Below are 16,705 nucleotides of genomic sequence, written 5' to 3'. Positions count from 1 at the left end.
CCTTGTGCAGCACAGTAGTAAGGGATGTAACGATACCAAAAACTCACGGTACGATAATATCGCGATAACAAGTCCACGGTACGGTATTTATCGCGATATTGAATAATAAAGGGAAAAAAATTCAATTTTTTTTTTCAATACATTTTTTTTTTACTCGGAAAATGTTTCTTTATTAAATAATAAATCTGATTTGTACAGCATTTTAGTAGGGTAGCAGTATTTTAAAGTGTCAAAAACAAAGTGACAGTAACAGACTGGAACAAGAAAACTAGTGTTTTTGTACCTATTGTACTACCAAACAAAGTAGGCATTTTCTTTGTGCCATTGCATCTCACAAATAAACAAGGACATTTAATAATCAGACCCTGCAATAAAATAAAATCAAGTTTCACTTTAGTTTTTCAAGTAACTCAACTCAAACTCACTAGTCACTCACTCAGCATCATCAGACAGGTTTTTAGGAATATGAGAATGTCCACATTTCCAGGTGTTTATAAGCTGGGATGTTTGAGCATTTACAATATCCCCTGCTCTGGAAAAAACTCTCTCGCTTGGTACTGATGTTGCTGGGACAGCAGTGGTCGCGTTAACCGAATATTTTATTTAACAATGATGGAAAAATCTGAAAGCAGTCTGTCATTTTGACAGATTAGAACAAACTTGGAACAGCGCCAACGTTTCCCCGCAGCGAGGCTCTGGTGTTATGCCGTGTTATGATATCGTTTCCAAACCGTACTTTGCCGTACAGATCAATACATGGGGTTATTGACAGTTCACGAGCGTGCTCTCTCGTGAACTGTTCAGACCGACGGGTAATAAGGGATTATGACGGATATTTTACGATCCTGTCTGTCAAAATGACGGACAGCGAAAAAGTCTAACGCCACCTCAGTGGGACGGAGAGATATGCTTTGGCCATGGGTGACAGCAGTGGGTCAAACTGTGCATTGTCTCTCCACCACTTCAAAAACAATACAGTTTTTGCCAAGAAGGTGAGGCTTATTGACAGGGCAAGATATAAATATACTGTTGGTACTTGTCAATGTCTCTAGGTGTGTAAATGTAGCACTGTAAATACGATGTCCTTTTGTGTTCTGTTGTTTTATGTTCATGTTGTAACCTACTTGCTGCCATGTTGGACAGGTCTCTCTTGAAAAAGAGATCGATGATCTCAATGGGACCATCTGGTTAAATAAAGGTTTAAAAAAAAAAAAAGTGTTTACATTTTTATTTTATTTTTTAAATAATTAATTAAAAAAAAAAATCGCGGTAGATTTTGTCAGTCTCACGACGGTATTGGGACGTTTATTTACCGCTATATTCGGTATATCGTTACATCCCTATAATTACCCTTTTTGTCAAAGGAGTCTGTTGGCTTGGAAGAGGACAAAGATAACGGCGGCAGTTTAGTGGATAAGAACCTCATACAAACAACCCCACTCCAAAAAATCCAAATCAATTTTTGTACCTCAAAAACCTTTAGACAAAGCTTCCGTAGCATTCCCACTGCCCTGCCTGACCACAGTGCCGTGGTTCATAAACCCTAAAAAAAGTAGTAAATTCATTGATGTGTAAAAAGACAGCACAGGGTTTAACCTGTGTGTGACAGCCAGGTAGTGTCGGACTCTGTTCCTGCTGCACCCTGCGAAATAAATCCTGGATGTGTTAATTACCTCGTCTGACCTGATTCCCTCCGTGTGAACGTCTAGTGACAGACAGTGACACTGATCTGTGGCAGGAGACTGCAGCGCCATGTGTGAACTGTATATGTGTGTGTGTGTTGCAGTAACATCGCTGTCAGTTATCTTTCTGCACTGACAGACAATGCACATGTCAACCAGCAGTCCCAGCACACACCACTTTCACATCTATGTATATTGCTGTAGCACACACACACAAATGCTTACCTGTCAATCATGAATCCCTCTGTGCTGTCTTGCTTTCAATTTCCGTTCCTCCTATTCTACCTTCCTCTCCGCATCCTTCCACTCTGTCTTTCATCATTCTGTTATTTTTCTTTCCTTAAAAAGAAACTGTTGCCCTGAAACTGGGTCTTTTTTTCAGCCTCCCATGGGTCTATGTGATTTTATATTTCCTCTCTTTCCTCTCCCTCCCACACGCTGACAGATTAAATGTTGAAGACTAGGTCTGGTATAGAGAAAAAGAGAAAGTCTCTTTTAATTGTGTTTGATCGCTAATTAGCCGGCCAGTCTCATCTCTCGGCAGTGGATGCGGTAAAACAGGATGCCCTTTGCGGGGTCGGCGGGCCACAGCCTCATGCATAACTTGCACTCACATTCACTGACTCACATGCTCACACTACACTTTGTACTTCTGGGATGCGAGTTGTGCTGCCAGCTCTTAGATTTCTCAGTGGAGGCTGAGAGAGTTTAGGAGGCCAGGGTGAAATGGTGAACAGGTTTCGTTTTTCTCCGCGCTAAAAATACACATTTACGTAACAGGAAAATGTTCCAAAAACCTGGGGCTCACCACCCTCCTCAAAGACCACTTTCCAATCATTTTTGTCGTTGTTTACCGTCTCTCATTTTAAATGCCACAAGAAACACTCTGGAATCATACCCACAAAAGCAATCATTCTGCCTTTCAAGACAGGTGACCGTAGTTCATAGCGGTAGTGTGGTGATGCTGAAAGATTAAAAGCACATTTTACTGGGATCCATCCAATGACGCTGTGACAGGACATAAATGCGTCCGTCCTTTGCCGTGCACCGTGGTTCAGTGGGTACTGCACGTCATAAACACTGCCTGGATTAGGACTGCAATTCCCACCGGGCCCACCTACGTTAAAAATGAATGCGCTCATGAATGAAAGTACCCAGCTAATGGCATATGTTACATCATGTTGACCTTATTATAAATAGAAAACACTGTAAAAAGGTTGCCTTTGTGAATTCTGGCTAATGTTGTAGGAACAGACAATTTAATCCGTTGTTAAAGAGCACAAGCATTAAAGTGTGCGTCTGTTCCCCTCCGAGTGTAAATAAAGAGTCATTTAATTCCATTATTTAGTGGTGGACCTGTTTAGCTTTTTTCATTCATATTGCCTTTCATTAATATTACACAGGCTGTTAAAAAGAAACATGAAGAATCTTAGAAATATACTTATTAGGTATCTTTCAGAGAGTTAGATTACAAGATCAACACTTGTTTTTGGTGTTTGTGCTAAACTGGAAGCAGGGGAGGATTAGCTTAGTTAAGCATGAAGTCTGAAAGCTGCCAAACACTCATTTCAAAACAATAATCCGGGTTTTATTGTGAGATATATGGTGTGTAGTATTTCTTGAAAAGCTGGGCAGATGGATGTACTTGCTTGCCATGATATATGATAAAGTTCCCTGAAACTAAAAATGGTCTAGAAAAATGAGATGCAAAGTGTTGCTACCTTTGATTTTGACTTCGGACCTAGGAGAAAGCCATGCTAGCCGCTTTCCCTTCCGGGCTTTATGCTATGCTGAGCTAAATGAAGCTAGGGCTCCTTGCTCCAGCTGCATGCCACACACACACTTGAGTGTAGTCTTGATCTGGTCAATAAATACTACACTGATATATATACAGTTGTTTTTTCCCAACACACCAGATATTTTTCAGCAAATAAAAAGACCAACTTCAAACCAAACCACCTTTTATAAAGTTCTTCGTGAACTTTCTAGTATATTAACCTTTGTTTGATCTTGTTTTGATAAAACAAATCATTTCTTTTTGACTCAAACTGTCTCCTGCACATACAGATACAAGGCAAAAGCTAATGGCAAAGGCTTTTAGAAAGTTCCGGTTGACATGAGGGTCTGGAGTGGCACGGGATAAGCACTTTATGGGAGTGTGAAGCTCAAGCAGCCTTTACAAATCAAATGTTACACTGCTGGAGTTCCTTCAAAAGTCCAGAGTAAAAATAACAGCTTCACCTCGGGGGAGAGCTGATTCCAAGAGACAGAAAACATTGCATATATTTTCTGAAACTGTCAGTACACACACTTAGGTCACCGCGTTGATGAGTTTAATAGGGAAGGGATTATCAGGATAGTAGTTGAATAAATCACATTTTTTGATAGTTCTATCTGTGTTACTCATCCTCTGTTGGATTCTTGTTTTACAGAAAAATATATTTCCTCTCGGTCGGAAACTGAAACTGTTTTTCTCTCATTGTTCTCTCTCTGTTGTTTATATGTAATTTGATGCGTTCTTTCAGACCGACACGATTTACCCTGTTATTTCCCTTTAGGAGCAACATAGCTCTTCTAATCACACAGCAGGCGAAGACTAACAGCCAATGCTCTTTGTACATCCAAAAATGACTTGTTAGCCGTCCTCATTAAAAACCAGTGGGTCTGATTGGTGGCGGGCGATGTGTGGGACTCAGCGGGGGTCGCTAACAAGATTTCCTCTTTGTGTCCTTCCAGTCATCTGGAGTCAGACCGCAGCGCCCTGAAGAGGAGGGAGTGGGAGAGGAGGAACCAGGAGGTCCAACAGGATGAAGACCTGTTCTCCACCGGATTCAACCTGTTCGGAGAACCTTATAAAGTAAGAGGGATTCCTTCCATAAGTAGATCATTCCTTGATTATATAGTTATACTTCAACATTTTGGGAAATATGCCTATATGCTTTCTTTCAGAGCATTAGATGATTAATACCAATCTCATGTCCATGTGTGAAGGGATCTGGGATGTGGTTAAAGTAGCTTAAATAGAGAGTGGAATTTGTCAAGAAATGTTATCAGCATGCTACTCCTAAAGCATATAGAGCCACAAATTGGCTTTTTTCGGTACCTTTTATGGCTTAAAAACTGAAGTAAAGCATTTAATTATTTAGCTTGTTTGGTTGGCATATCTTTAAACTGCGGAGTGAACCACGTGAACATCAGCTTGTTTTCCCCTGCGTTCATTCTCAAGCCCCATTTAAACGGGATGTATTGATCTTGGGGAGGTGATGTCATTTCAACCTTTCACGTACAGTATGTGGGTAATGTTTAACCCTTTACCAACCCAGTAATAATCATATCTGCAAATACTTAATTGCTTTTGAGCCAAATCCCTTATCCTCTCGTAATTTGAATCCCCTCGTAACAGCGTTATTATTCTGAACCTGAAACTGTAACTATGACCAAAATCAGCAATGAAAGTGAAACCGACACTTAATAAAAACGAAATCCTTTAATACAACATAAATTGAACAATATTGCTTTTCTGGTTTGAAAACAAACAAAAAAGAGTTTTTAAGCTTTATTTGATATCACTAACGAAAAAGCATGACACCAACCCCACGCAAAGGTAGCGTGTTCTGTTTGTATGTGCGTCGGTGCACGTGTTGCTTTGTGGCCCACCTGACCCCTGGCCTTGATGGTACTTCATTTTCGTGTTTTCATGTGGATTTTCCTTAAAAAACGCTTGGGGACCAGATGTTCTGTTGGAACAAGGGAGGAGAACCCTTTTTTCAAAAATACCCGAGTAAGTTCGAAATGGGCCTTAATCAGCATTTTGTAAACTCATTTGGCAAGGGCTTGAACAAGACTTTCAAATACGTGGTCGTCTCACTCTCCAGCTTAAACTTTGAATCTGATGCAACCAATTTTACAAATGTCAAGCAAAAAGTAACAAACAGTAACTGTCCATCAGTTCAAATGTAAGGACTTTAGCACAGAGCGATCCTGTAAGCTAACGTCATCTTCACACGGAGTGCTCTCCTGTCGCTGTTTAGGAGGCAGTTTTATACTTTGCTGTTAAGTTTTGATTGATCTCTGCGGGAGTAGAATGGACATACCTGACACCAGAATTTCATTTGGGGAAATGGAGTACATTTACGACTTCTTAATCATCCAGGATGGGCTGTTCTCCTCTCACCAGCTTTGTGATTTAGGCTCATATCAAACCATTTCGCCTTCTGCAAGCAATCAATTGAAAGGTTATTACTAACAAACAATTATCCGAACATTTTATTTGTACCATAATGCCCTCTAATGCTGCGGCCTCTGGATCCTCCCAGGCTATTGTTTCCTCATCCTCCCCCTGAGGCCGATACTGTAATAACCTCCAGCATAAGGTTGTGGTATGTTCCGTCTCTGAGGTACTCAAGACGCCATCATTTTGTTTCTTCTTTATCCGAACGTGAAGCAGCCATGCATAAAGTCCAGGGCCAATCTCCCGCCGCCCCCGCTGGTTAAAATTGATTTAGGTTTGTTAACTCTCATTTGCTAGCGCCAGGCACTTCAGCGCTCGGTTATGCCGCAGAGTGTGTCGACCTTGGGACGGGCGGGCTTTGAATGTTGACAGAATGTGTTTCACTGTCTGAACGCAGAGGACACAGGGGGGGGGGGGGGGCTTCTGCTCGAAGTTCGGAAGCACATGAGAGGTTTTTCTCATAATGAATCTATTCAGAGGTGCATCCACACTCCAACTAATTGTTTGCAGCTAATTAATGGTGCCGAGGTCGGGTCAGGGTATGTGTGTGTTCGGGTGAGGAGAGTGAGGATGAGGATGTTTCACACTCTGCTGCTGCTGCTTCGATCAAGGGTTCCCAAACTTTTCAGCCCGCGACCCCCAAAGTAACCGTACCAGAGACTGGCGACACCTGTCAACGGAGGGGGGGTGCTAGTGAATACATTTATTTATTTAATTGTTTTCCGCACTCTCGCGGGAATATCTCCACAATGGAGCGAGCTTAAGTTTCACTTTCGATTGCATGATATAGCCCAGCGCAACACCTTCATCACACATTTTTCAGGCGATTTGTAATCTGTTCTAGAAAAACGATGTGTTTTTTAGGATTTCTAGAAGCATATAGAACAAACAATGGATGTATTTTATGAACATTTATCCATGCTGAAAGTAGATTTAGATGTTTTAGGAGTGAGATAGAGATTATTATCTATTATAAAACGGACAAGTCAAATCAAGCAATCTGATTGGTTCTTGATATACTGAGCGTATACCACGGGTAGAATTGTAAATTACTTTTCACAACAAGTCATTATCCCTCCGCATCTGAGAAAAACAGTATACCGTTGGGCTGAAAAGCAAACTGCCGCTTCGCGTCGGGCCGAACCACGCCCCTTAGCTGTGATATAATGAGCATATACCACGGCCTGTCGTGAGCTATTGCTTAAATATATGCATCCGATGAAGCATTGCATGAAGTCTGGTGATGATCAGAGGCTGTTGTTGGGGCTGCATAAACGTTTTTTTATTTTTGTTTTGTAGGCAGACCATGCAGGCCGATGGTCACCAAGGTTCATGTTTTAATAGCATTTTTACCAAAAAAGCCCAGGCGAGCCTAACATGTGAAAAAATGGCTTGGACCTCCTAGAGTTAAACTTGGGCCTGCGACCATAGTTTTACTGTATTTTGTTTTGAAAATCCACAGCAGAGGTTTGTGTCGTACTAGGCGGTGTATTTTGAATATCTCTCAGTAGCCAACGATCTGTGAGTCTGTTGGCTCGGACATAAACTCCCTAATAAATGTAGTCTACATTTCATAAGAGGTGTAAAACCTGTGAGCATTTTAAATCGCATTTGAACTAAATGCTTATATAATCTGTAGTTGTATTTGTATTGTTGAACGAGGCGATTTGTATTGGTTAAGTGGTCCTTGGTATGAAGAAGCTTGAGAAACACTGCGCTTGTGGATTGTCAACAGGGGGAGCCTCGCTGCGGGGAAATTCTGCAGATGGCCAGTCCGCCCCTGAAAAATGTCTGCACGCGTAAACTAAACTTTAAAAGACATCACCATGCCCCTTAGAAACCTGGATAGACTTTATTTGACTATTTTCTGATATTTTATAGACATTTTTAATCGATTAATATAGAAACTATGCACATTAAATGATAATGAAAATGACCGTTTGTTCCATCCCTAAATCTTAAATCTCACTTTCTGTTATAAAAGTGTGACAGGGTCAAAAGTTAACGATCACGTTTTTTTTGGAATATCATTCAGTTCCACTTCAAATCCAAAGTCACTAAGAATAAAAGTAACACTTAGTACTCGATTATGCCTAATCCAACTTTTAAAAAAAACAACAACAATTATTTTGCTTATCCATCCCTTTTGGCATTTTGCGTTCTTTCACATACCAGCACCTTTAAGTAAGGGGACATTTACTGAGCTGCTCCTTTACAGATCTATATCAGCCTTTTTTCTCATTATCACATAGAACTGTTATCGTTCTCTTTGCCTTTTTTTAATAAAAAAAACTTCTGTCTGTACCTGTATATCTATGATGTATCACTCTGACTGTTTAGTGTATTTCTCTCCCTCTCCAGTATTCATTCTCTCTGTCAGCTATTAGCTAATCCCTCTTCTAATCCTGTTAAAGAGCGTTATGCTGTTAGCAGCTATTTGGGATGATCTATTCACACACACTCACACACACACAATCATGCACACACATAGGTATTCATCCTCTCCTCTGTTTTCCATTTTGCCTCTCTGTAAATGTGTTTTCTGTTCCTCTTCAGCCACCAGATCTTTTATTCATGAGCCCGAGATGGAGAAGAGATGAGCTAATTTATTCACAGCTAACTTTGGCTCGCCACGGTGTGTAGCGTTTGTGTGTGTGGGTACACACAGAAATTACATCTGTTAAGATTATTTGAAGCAGTTCTCTCCTTTCTTCTTTGATTCTTTTGAAATAAGGCTTGGTATTTTTGCCCCTGTTTCGTTTTTTGGGTGTTTTTCCTGCTTTTTCAAAGTGTAAAAAATAAGACATAGACCTAGAACCAGAGATTTGTGTACCCAAGATTATGTACCATATTTCGTCAAACAAAGAGCTCATCTGATGACATCGATGCCATCTATCTTCTTACTTATTGAGGAACTTAGCTTAGACATTGTGCAGTGAAACGTATTATAAAGAGCATTTTAAAGCATATTGAGTCTAAATGTAGGAGACTCATCTGGCTATTGATTTTGGTGGTTGTTAAAAGCAGCCCTTGAGCGGTACAAATTATTTCCCAGCCACTAGATAATCCTTAGGATGTGTGAGTACATTTAAGGGGGACGCAACCCACCATTATGTTCCACAAACACAGTGAATGTAACATTTATATTGAGGGTTAGATCACTTAAACCCCAAGGAATTCCATCGGATATGGGTAGGGCTTTAGTGTAGAGCTGAAATTATTAGTCCATTAATCACTTAGTTTGATAGATAAGATAAGATAAGATGTTCTTTATCATCCCAGAGGGGATATTTGCTTCGGCAATAGTACTACACAATTCAATTCAAGTTTTTACACACTGCTGCGTAAAACAATACAAAGACCACCAGACAGTACAGTGGTACACCAGAGACTAGGGCTGTCTTAGACTTAAGACATTCTTAATCCACTAAAATTCACACAAATATGTTGAATAAGTCATTAGGGAATTTTTGAAAATCTTTATAACAGTTGGGAAAAGAGTTTTGCCAGAATAATCTTTCTGGAAAAGGTTTTTTTAGGCACTAGAGTAGTGCAGTTATATCCAGGTAAGTTGTATTTCTAGTACACAATAAATTAAATTATTTGTAAACTTCCAGAACTTATTTTTCCAGTTTACAGATGAAACAAAGTTAGGTCGAAAATGTACTCCGGACCTGGAAAATGGAACAGTAGAATTATTGTCCTATCTTCCCTTTCTGAAATAAATGTAGTTTATCAGTATTTCAACCATGACAGCCTATAACAGATCTGCATGGTTGGTGTTACGTTTGCTACAATCAGTGTGGGCAATATTCATTCTTTTAAATGTAACTTGATGCTCTTTTTAGGAAAATCATCTAAGACTGATAAAGCTCTTCAAATGAACATACATTCATAATTCATGAATTTGTTAACATCTCCAAATACAGGCAATTTCGCCCTGTCTTGAGAAGTAGAGTAAAGAGTCTCATTCACTTGTCCTCGTTTCATCCTCTAAACCTATTGCAGCTTTATCTGACAGTCACTCCATGTTACTGCAGGGGTTATTAGCAGAGCACAGGTTGTCAAATACGTTGATATTATTGCCAGATCTATTGATCAAACCTCAAAAAGTATAATGTTCAATTAAATTACAATGCCACTTCTCACATTGATCTCATTCAGTGTTTCCGGTGTTCATCATTCATCTCATTCATGATGAAATGTCCAAATTAAATTACAGCCTGTAGATCTTGCATTATTCAGACTTGGCCCGATGATTAATATTTGCTTCACAATTTGTCACTCAGGTAGAAAAGTAATGTCAGCGTGCTTGATAGGAATCTAGACTTTCTCCTCCTCTTCCATGAATCTGGTTCCAAATATAGATCGACTGAAACCCCTGCTGATTGCCCTTGTCCTTTTCAAAAAGCCAAAGTTTTCATAATTGAAGAAGCCGTCAATTCTGACACAAAAGGTTCCCTCGAGCTATTCTGAGGAACATCTCTGCATTATCACGTAGCAGCTGAAGGTGCTACACCATCATATATCAGTAAGGCCCCCGCTGTCCTCCAAGCCTTGATTGCTTGAGAATGTGGGGTCAGGCTAATAATGATTCCTGCCCCATTAATTTTACTGCTGCAGCCTGGACGCGACCCTCTTAAGGGTGGCATGTGTTTAATTAATCATCTCGTCCTGAAGTCTGGTCAGTGGTCACCCTATCCGTCTCTGGCCGTTCCTCTCCGGATGAATAAAGAGGGCTTTTCATCAAGCTGAAGGAAATGGAAGACTTAATTAATACGCTTCTTCTCCTCTCCTCCCTCTTGTCTTTTTCTTTTCTCTTTTAGACCAATAAAGGTGATGCGTTGGCCAATCGCGTCCAGAACACGCTGGGCTCCTACGAAGAAATGAAAGACCTTTTAACCAGCCATTCGAACCAGAGCCACTTGGTGGGAATCCCCAAAGGCGGCAACAACCCACAGACGCCGACCACTTCAACGACGGAGAGGCCCACCATGGAGCCCCAGCTCTTCAACGAAGCCCTGAGAGGAGGAACAGCCGGAGGAGGAGGAGGAGGAGGAGGAGGAGGAGGAGATGGAGGTGGGGACAAGAGGATGGGAAATGCTTCCACCTCATCGTCAACTTCCATGCAACCCCCTGCTTCGACCACATCGTCAACAAGCTCCACAACGATCCCACATCAGAATTCGAAAAAGTCCCGAAGTTCTATGGACTGGTCAAAACACGGACAGAGCACCCAGGGAGCAGGCCTCGTTCTGGGGTTAGCGCAGAAGGGGCAGGGCCAGGTCACCACAGCAACCAGTGGAAGAGGGAACATTTCTTTATTAGAGGAACAGCAACTGCAAAGGCATGAAGAGCTGTTCAGCTCACTAAAAGATGAACTTGGTCTTAAAGGGGACTCTAGCCCTTCTTCCTCCTCGTCCTCCTCTTCCTCGTCTTCTTCTAGGCGAAGACACCCTTCACATCCCTCCAAAACCCTTCCTCTCCCAGGTAAGTCCTACAGAGAAAGGCTTTAAAGAAATAGGTTGACATTTAAGGAAACCTTTTTCTGCAAACGTTAATGTGAAGCTAGATCCAGTAGCCGGTTAGCTTAGCATAACATTGGAAAGCAGGGTTGAACAGAAGCTTGTTTCGGACCATTGTAAAAAGAAAAAGAGCATTTCTAAAATGTAAGCACTTAACACTTTATATCTCAAATTGGTGCTGATGGATTTTTTGGATGGAGCCAGGCTGGGTGTTTGCCTCTGCTTTCAATATTTTATGCTAGGCTAACGCTGCAATCATTCAATGTTGGCAGAATGGGAAAGAAAAATTGGGAAAATCTCAGATACAATGGTTATAAAGCTCTCTTAAAGGTGGGGTAGGTAAGTTTCAGAAACCGGCTCGAGATACACTTTTTGTTATATTCCATGGAATGCTCTGAACATCCCGATAGCAATGAATATTTTAAGTGCTTTGACAAAAAATCCATAAAAAAATTGCCGCCCTGTCTGTCAGCCTTCCATCTCGTGCACGCACAAATGTATCTCGTGCCGTCATTGGGCGTGCCGTAATTGGGCGTGCATTGCGCGTACATGTGTGTTGGAGGAGGTGCTCTGTAAGGAAGTCTGAAGGAAGGGGCGGATTATTTTCGGCTGTGTACTTTCAAATTTTAGTGCACTCGAGCCGGTTTCTGATATTTACCTACCCCACCTTTAAATGACTAATAATCACTTTTATTAGTGATTTTGGATTTGCAGCCATTTTGCTAACTCTTTTTTCCAATGTCTCCATCTCTGAAGTTCGCCATCATCAAAATGTTTTCCCTCTGTCTTCATGATTACAATCTAAACTACAGGACATGACGTGGCATAAGCAGTGGCGAGCCGTGAGTTTTATATCTAGGCCCTCTAACCCCACCCCCACCCCCTTCCCTCAAAAAAAGAGTTATTACATCACAGCGTATACTTCAGCGGAATATAAAAACAACGGCCCGGGGTGCAAAACGCATCAATGAAAGCGACCTTCTACCACACAAAACAACACCTGTAAATAACCCAATTTGTGTTCTTTGAAATTGAAAAGGATATTGCATTGTGTTTGTTACTTTCGTTGCAGTTGTATGTCTTAAGTGTAATTTGGCATGCTTTTATTTTGAAGGCGAGTTTACGCTGTTAACAGGAAGTTGTTGTTCTATGGAAACAAGAAAAGCTTCACAGCGGGCGGAACTTGTCCGCGATAATAAAATCCACCCATTTAGAGGGAAGATATGATTGGTCAATTGTACTGTCATTTGACATTACTCTCTCGTTCAGTTACTATAGTTGGCCCTCTGTAGATTTACAGCAGGACCACTAATCAGCTCCTCTCTTCACAGTAACTGCAGAGACGGCTAAAGAAGCTTCTTTCATTTAACCCTTCACATTCAAACAGAAACTGAATAGGCAGATTCGATGGATTTATTTATTTGGAAATGCTATTTTGAATACAATTAAATCAAGTTATTTTTGGTAAAACTAATGTAAAACAAATGTTTCTAAATATTATTTTGTAGAATATCTTAGGCCCTGACGGCTCGCCACTGGGCATAAGCTGATAAAATACCTATAGCTTGACATTTAATGCAAAGAAACAAGTAAACAAGTGTCTATCTTTTCATCTCTCATTGAGAATAACTGAATATACCATAAGGTGTACAGTGTTTCCCATACATTGATTTATTTGTGGCGTGCCGCCACAATTAAATATTGTCCGCCACAAATGGATCTCATAAAATAAAAATAAATTATAATAATTTTTAATTTAATCAATGGATAGTGAGGTGGGCTGATGATCGGAAGGTTGCGAGTTCAAATCCCACCTGGAACACCACTACTAGTGTGCCTTAGAGTAAGGCACTTAGCCCTCAGTTACTCCAGGGAGAATGTCCCTGTAATTGGTCATTGTAAGTCGCGTTGGAATAAGGCGTCTGCTCAATGCCTAAATTATATTTTTGGGAGAATAAACCCCACAGATCCTCAACTCCGGTGTGTCTCACTCATGAACGTTGTTTACAGTAGCCATGAACTCGCATGTATTTTCTTATTTGAGGGGGGGTGGATGCGTGGGCCACCCGAATAGGTTAAGGGGCTTTTGGCTTTTCTTGCCGGGGTGTGCGGTGCCCCCACAAATAGAATCAAATTATGTGGGAAACACTGGTGTATTTATTCCACATAGTACAGTAGTATTGGGAATATCTCAGAATATGGATGATACCATTCGCACAAAAAAAAGAGGACTTCTTATATTTGGATATGAATGGACAATCAGTGTATTTGTTGCCATTGGTGCCGATGAATAATTTCAGCAAAATATATTTGGTGCAAAACAAACTCTATCACCTTTTGTGGGGGGGTTTCTCAAAATTAACATCTACATCTGATGGTAACCACATCTTTCAGCAACCCATCATTTGCTTTGATTGTGACTGGCTCCATCCATCTGGGAGATGGGATTTTTTTGGCACTCAACTGTGATCAGATTCTGACAGAGCGGGGCAACATTCTACAATAACAGGTGTTGCTATGGTTATTTTTAAATGTTCTTCTTGGTTTCCCCTTCTCTTTTATAGATGGTGGCAATTTTCGATCCTCCACCATGGACGGTGGCCATTTTAAGTCTTCCACTAACACAGAAAATGAAGGACATTTTAAATCCTCCCCGTTTGAAAACGTGACGGGTTCTCTCCTGTCCACTTGCTCCTCACCGCTGGCTTCAACATCAGTTCTGACCACGCCCACTCCCGGTCTAACCACGCCCACATCTGGACTGACCACCCCCACCTTCCCACCTGGTAGCCTATCAGGGAAGCCGATCGCAATCCAGCAGAAGCCCACAGCGTACGTTCGACCAATGGATGGCCAGGACCAGGCGCCCAGTGACTCCCCTCAGCTCAAACCCCCTCTAGTGGCCACAGAGGACTTTAACAACGGTCAGGCTTACGGAGGAAACTCTGGGAACGCCAAGAATAAACTGCCAAAACTGAGTCTCGGCCACACAGGGGAGGTAAGAGTCATAAACCATCACTATCCATTGTTCAGTAAGGTATGTTGTTTTTAACACAAGTTGAGAAGTTCAAGTACAGAATCAACAATTTGGTCACAAATTATGTTTAACTTAAGTCTCTTTTGCTTATCTATTAAATATTTTATTTTAAACAACGGTTACCTTGAATACGTTTATTGCCAACAACTACATTTTACAAGATTACAATTGAAGGACATCTTTAACTTTACAATTTACCTTGGCCCAATACACATTTTTACTGAACAAAGCTTCAATGCATTTAATTCAAGATTTTATAATTCATTTTTATAATTTCTCAATGTTACAAGTTAGTGTCCATAATTTCACTGTGTTGTACTTGTGGCCACAGCCAAATCAGTGAGGTAACATCTTTCCAAGTGTCATCAGATGGGAGTGAAAACACGTTGTCTCCTCGCAGGTTAACGTGCACGTTTGCATGTTTTGATAGTTAAAGCAACTCTCTCTGTTCCGAACGTGACGAATGTTATCACTGTGGATGTTCACACGTTGTTCTAATTGAAATGTCAAATGAATCTGACAATACCAAACTCCTCCACAAGTCTTTAACTCTCCGACTCACTCACTTAACACTCTGACCTGCACCCCCCCTCCCTCCCTCCCTCCCTCTGCCTCTATCTATCTCTCACTCACTCTCCTTTTCAAAAACAGCAAGAAACACAAGGCTTGATGATGTGTGTGTATGTGTGTGTGAAACTGTTTGACAGGCGGGTAGTCATCCATATCGAGCAAGCCAGCTGTTCCTGTGCTTTGATAGAGCTGCCGTGTGTGTGTGTGTGTGTGTGTGTGTGTGTGTGTGTGTGTGTGTGTGTGTGTGTGTGTGTGTGTGTGCGTGTGTGTGTGTGTGTGTGTGTGTGTGTGTGTGTGTGTGTGTGTGTGTGTGTTTGTGTGTGTGTAGCACTCCAAATGAGCCCGAGATGGAGCTTTGAGCATATGGCACCAAGAAAAGGAGAAAGCAAGGGGGACAGGGAGGGAATTAAAATATACTTTACTTTCAACGCTTCCTCGTGGAGGGCGAGGAAGAGAGTAAGTACATTCATGGCCGTGAGTGCTTTTCTTTCACTTTGTTTCACCCACACATCCACGGTGCTCCGTTATCGCCTGCTCACCGTCGAGTTCTTCACTCCTCTCATATTTAATCCGGAGAGAATTCATTGGAAGGAAAACATGTAAACTGGATACAGGACTGAGGGGGAGAAAAATGGGTGAGACTGATGATAAGAAATGGAGGGAGGCCTAGAGAGTAACGAGGGATAGAGGAAGACAATGACTGACTGATTACAGCACCTTATCATTGCTGTATTTGTTCTGCTCAGATGAGTTATTGGATGTGTTCTGCAGCTTAAACAGCAAATAGCGGCAGATTGAACAAGACACCAAATGAAAGGCTTTCGTGAATCCTGTTGCTCATTTTTCGCCAATAAAACATCCACATTTCACCCTTTGATTAGCAATCGGTAGCTGAAAGTTTTGCAGCACAATAACAGGAGTAACAGTCGTCGTCTTAATTTGTCACATGAATGCAAAAGCCATAAAAAAAGGTTCCTACGGAGTGAATCAGCACGATTGATTTTCTATTTATCGGTTTTTCAAATTAGCGCAGGTGCCATGAATGTGTTTGAATGACTCAATATTTGGCTCACAGTTCTGTTGTTGAGTGTTCAGTGATTTTGCGAGTGTGTGTGTGTGTGTGTGGAATAAGCCTTTAAACTGCTGTGGAAGCTTTCTGTTAGCACTATAGAATTATTGATTCGAGCTGTTATTCCCAAGTGTTTGTGCGTGTGTGTCTGAGAGACAGAGGAAAGGATCAATAGTGTTATCATTCTCTAACTTCCTCCCTGACAGTTACCGTCGGCTTAAATCTGCTCTCCTCTCCTTGCATAGAAACTACTGGTAGTGATGCAAATTTGCAACGGTTGCAGCGCTTCTTCTAAAGATTAGAAGTTAGAGTTATGCCAGCTCATTCTTCTGAAAACATATAATTGGATTTAAAATTGTTCTCTGTTTTAATCAGTTTCCTTTTAGCGTAATGCTCTAAGTGAAAGTAAAAACAGGAAGGAGTGAATCTGGTATGCCTCTCAAGGATTGAAGAGTATTGATGTTTGTTTTTTTGGTTAGGAGTACAAACCCTATTGTTGTTGTTTTTTAATCTTTAAAAAATCTTTAATATAGGCTCAATTTAAAACCCCCAGCTCTGTACAACATTCTGATGAGACGTTCATTATGTGAA

General features: G+C 41.1%; 1 protein-coding gene across 1 annotated transcript in view; it reads left to right on the top strand.

Moving 5' to 3' along the window:
- LOC117453456 (AF4/FMR2 family member 2-like) overlaps positions 1–16,705 on the top strand; it is a 150,371-nt gene that overhangs the window by 59,088 nt on the left and 74,578 nt on the right. Inside the window, exons 2-4 of the mRNA XM_034092272.1 lie at positions 4,419–4,539; positions 10,740–11,403; positions 14,003–14,436. Of these exons, the coding sequence (XP_033948163.1) occupies positions 4,419–4,539; positions 10,740–11,403; positions 14,003–14,436 (1,219 nt within the window). The remainder of the gene's footprint in view (positions 1–4,418; positions 4,540–10,739; positions 11,404–14,002; positions 14,437–16,705) is intronic.

The sequence above is a fragment of the Pseudochaenichthys georgianus genome, chromosome 10, assembly GCF_902827115.2.
Source record: "Pseudochaenichthys georgianus chromosome 10, fPseGeo1.2, whole genome shotgun sequence".
NCBI classification, from domain to species: domain Eukaryota; kingdom Metazoa; phylum Chordata; class Actinopteri; order Perciformes; family Channichthyidae; genus Pseudochaenichthys; species Pseudochaenichthys georgianus.
The sequence above is the reverse complement of the archived record's forward strand: the minus strand, read 5'-3'. Positions and strand labels throughout refer to the sequence as shown.